Here is a 4022-nt window from a genome sequence, read left to right on the forward strand (position 1 = left end):
GGTGCAAGGTCTAGTCAGCTGGGAAGAAGGCAGAGGGACAAACCAGCTCCCCGAACCCCCAGGAAATCCTCTTGTCTCTCAGAATTCACTCTGTTCTCCCTGAGTGCAGCAGAAATGCTGAGAGTTTCTGGCTTCCAAGAACACTCCCCAGGTGAGATGGGGGAAGCTGTGAACAACCCCAAACCTCTGACACTGCCTTCTGCCACCTCAGTTCTTTTGCAGGGGGAGTGCAGATGCTGGAAGAACCCTTTGCATTAGAGGCAACTTCATCCAACAAAGTCAACCACCAGGACTGGCCTTGCCCTCACTTTTCCCATGAGCCCACTGCTGCAGAGCAGCGCTGGCTCCTGGGCAGCCAGCATAGAGGCCCTGCTCCTCACAACACAGTCAGCCAGCACCAACCAGAGCTCATGGAATGGAGCTGATCTCAGCAGCCAGCATAGAGGCCCTGCTCCTCACAACACAGTCAGCCAGCACCAACCAGAGCTCATGGAATGGAGCTGAGGAAGGTCTCTTGGAAGAAGAAAAGGGGTGTGTGCAGCAAGGGCAGAGTTCTTGGGACATGGATTGACTTTGTTTGGAGAAGTCTCCACTCACTCACTGTATTTTTGTGTTTGAACAGGTCCCAATTCCCAGAGGCAGAAAATGTCCAACAGCAGCTCCACCACCCACTTCCTCCTCCTGGCATTTGCAGACACATGCCCTCACTTTTCCCATGAGCCCACTGCTGCAGAGCAGCGCTGGCTTCATGGCCATTTCCCTCTGGGACACCAAGTCTATTTCATACTGGGGATGTGCTGCACAACTCTTTCTGCTTTTTTTCTTCCTTGGGGCAGGGTTTTTTCTTCTCACCGTCATGTCCTATGACCGGTATGTGGCCATCTGCAAACCCCTGCACTACGGGACCCTCCTGGGCAGCAGAGCTTGTGGCCACATGGCAGCAGCTGCCTGGGGCACTGGGTTTCTCACTGCTCTCCTGCACACAGCCAGTACATTCTCAATACCCCTCTGCCAGGGCAACGGCATTGACCAATTCTTCTGTGAAATCCCCCAGATCCTCAAGCTCTCCTGCTCAGACTCCTACCTCAGGGAAGTTGGGCTTCTTGTGGTCAGTGCCTGTTTAGTGTTGGGTTGTTTTGTTTCCATTGTGCTGTCCTATGTGCAGATATTCAGGGCTGTGCTGAGGATCCCCTCGGAGCAGGGACGGCACAAAGCCTTTTCCACGTGCCTCCCTCACCTGGCCGCCGTCTCCCTGACTGTCAGCACTGGCTTCTTTGCCTACCTGAAGCCCCCCTCCATCTCCTCTCCATTCCTTGATCTGCTGTTGGCAGTTCTGTACACAGTGGTGCTGCCAGCAGTGAACCCCCTCATCTACAGCATGAGGAACCAGCAGCTCAAGGATGCCCTATGGAAACTGGCCCAGTGGATGCTCTCTCTTCTGATAATCCTTACCTCTTTTTCTCTGCACAGTTCCCAGAGTTTATATTAGGCCATAAGTCTTCTTTTTTTCTCTTCTGATAATCCTACTTATTGCTAATTTTCTGGATTTATACAACTTGTCTTTAGCCTTGATCCTGTTGTGTCTGACTGTTGCACAACACTGTGTCAGATCTGTCCTTTCAGATAACGGCTCTTCAAAACACAACATCACAGCATCTCACAGCTTTTCATGGCTCATCCTTTGCTGGCAACTAGGACAGCACAGCCCTTCACTCACTCCTCACCCCCTCGCTCAACAATAGGATAGGGTGAAGAGGGTGAAAAAGTAAAAAAAGCTCGTAGGTTGAGATAAAACAGATTAATACAATAATAATGGAAGAGGAAAATAAAATAATAATAATAATAGTGGCAAAAGAATATAGAAAATAATTGATGCAACACAAACTGCTCTCACCACCCAATGATCGATTGCCCAGCCTGTCCTGAGCTGCACTCGTGCATCCCTGCCCCCCCCGGGCCAAACCCCGTTTAGATACTGAGCATGACCTCTGTGGTATGGAATATTCCTTGGCCAGCTTGTCCTCTCTGTGCTTCTGTGGGAAGCTGAAGAAAGTCCTTGACTTATTACAAATACTACTTAGCATCAACAATCTATCATCAGCATTATTCTCATACAAAATCCAAAACTGAGCAGCCATTAGCAGCCATGGGCCTTGGGCATTGGACCTCATCGGGATCTGTGGGAAATTGTGCGTTGTCCGGGTCATAACAAGTCATCTCCCACACGGCTAATTCTCTCAGGTACTGGATACCTCTCTCCATGGTGGTCCACTTGCTTGGATAACATACAACATCTTCCCTAAAGGGGCACTTTTCCCTCACGCCTAACAGGAGTCACCTCCAGAGGCTGAGGGCTTGGGTCTTTTTCCCAATCACCTTGTCAATGTCCCCTTCCCGAGACAGGGATCCCAGCTCCATGGTTTCCCTACCCTCAAATTCCAGGTCCAATTCCAAGCATTGGAGACTGCAGGTGACAATGTGCTCATCCAGAAGCCAGCTGAGTTCCTTTCACATCCCCAACAGCTCACTCAGGGATATGGACGGGGTGATTATCTCTGGTTCTCCCTCTTCCTCCTGCTCTCGTGATGGCCCTGGTTCATTGTCATCCCTCACTGAGCCAACTGATTTCTTGGTGTATTCCATCTTCTGTAAAAGGGTGAACTGATACGGGAATGGGTTGCATTTCTAGTTCAGGCGCAGCACCTGCCACCAGGATTGAAGTAGCCACATTGCCTTTCACTGGGGTTCGAGTGGCCACAGTGTCTGTCGCAAGGGTCACAGTAGCTGCGGTGTCTGTCCATCTGGTTTCCCCCTCTTTCTCCTCAGAATGCTGCAAAATACTGAGCAGCGTCTGGTAGATACTGGCCAGGGCCCAGCACAGTGTGGTGAGTTGTGCCTCTCTGGAAGAACCACAGAGGTTTCATTTCAAATATTCTGTCACTTCATCAGGGTCCTGTACTCGTTTGGGGGTGAAGTCCCAGACCACTGGAGGACTAGTTTGGGGGTGAAGTCCCAGACCACTGGAGGTGAGAAGCTCTCTAGATACCTGCCCATATTCTCCCACATGCCATGCCAGCCCTGACTATGCAGCCTCGGGGCAGATCTCTGGGTGGGAGTCTGAAATAGTTGTTTAACCCTAAACTACACCTGGAACACATTCAGGAGACCAAGCCATAAGACCAAGAAGACCGGGCTGGTTTGAGCATCCCAAGGATATCCAAAATTATCAAAAAGTGTCAAACCTGGCCCAAATGAGGAAAAGGAGGTTGAAGTAGCCTCCCCTGCTTCCCCTAAAGATCGAGTGTAGTTGTTAATAAATTCTGAAAGATGGCACCTGAGGTAAGGGCAGGAAATCAATATCACATAAACACCCCAACACAACCATCTGACTAGTGATGTCATTATATCATAACGGGATATCACACAGGACAGGAACATGATAATCCTGGCCCTCTCCCAGAGGTGATAAACATCATCGTGCAGAGTCCATAGAGCATCTAGGAACTGACATAGGACAGCCATGAGAACATCCAAACACCATGGTGACCAGTGACTGTTTAACTAATAGAATAAATGCATTTCACATATTCCTTTCAGCACACTCTGGTCAGATCTGTCATTATCTCAACCCTTCGAGGCCCAGGTTGAGCACAAAAAAAAGGACTGTTGCACCTGAGCCTCTGAGGGCAAAAAGGAACCATGTGGCCGCTCTCTCAACCCCCCACCGCTGCGGGGAGAATTGGAAGAAAAAGGCCAAACTCATGGGATGAGACAAAGGCAGTTTAACAGCACAGCAAAGGGCACAGGAAAACAACAGCCATACCACTGACAGAGGGAGGTACAAACACCATTACGGTACCACCGCTCACCCACCGACCTGGGACTCCCCATCCTGCTCCCAAGGGGGGACTTCCTGCCCCCTCCCCTGGCCAGCTCCTGGCTACACACTGGCCATGGCTCACCTGGGATGGAATAGCTGTGTCTCTGAGAGAGCCTGGGGAGAATTAACCCTATCTCTGCTG

General features: G+C 50.4%; 1 protein-coding gene across 1 annotated transcript; it reads left to right on the top strand.

Annotated features, from left to right (window-relative positions):
* Positions 1 to 853: 853 nt before the first annotated feature.
* On the top strand, positions 854 to 1489 carry LOC106900553 (olfactory receptor 14J1-like). Its single transcript, XM_014962642.1, has one exon. The coding sequence runs from the start codon at positions 857 to 859 to the stop codon at positions 1487 to 1489; it is 633 nt and encodes a 210-aa protein (XP_014818128.1). The 5' UTR covers positions 854 to 856.
* The last annotated feature ends 2533 nt before the right edge of the window (positions 1490 to 4022 follow it).

This window comes from Calidris pugnax, unplaced genomic scaffold (genome assembly GCF_001431845.1).
Source record: "Calidris pugnax isolate Ruff unplaced genomic scaffold, ASM143184v1 scaffold2475, whole genome shotgun sequence".
In the NCBI taxonomy this organism is placed as follows: domain Eukaryota; kingdom Metazoa; phylum Chordata; class Aves; order Charadriiformes; family Scolopacidae; genus Calidris; species Calidris pugnax.

Coding starts and splice junctions, on each gene's coding strand:
- LOC106900553 (XM_014962642.1), top strand. CDS start 857: ATGTCCTATGACCGGTATGTGGCCATCTGCAAACCCCTGCACTACGGG.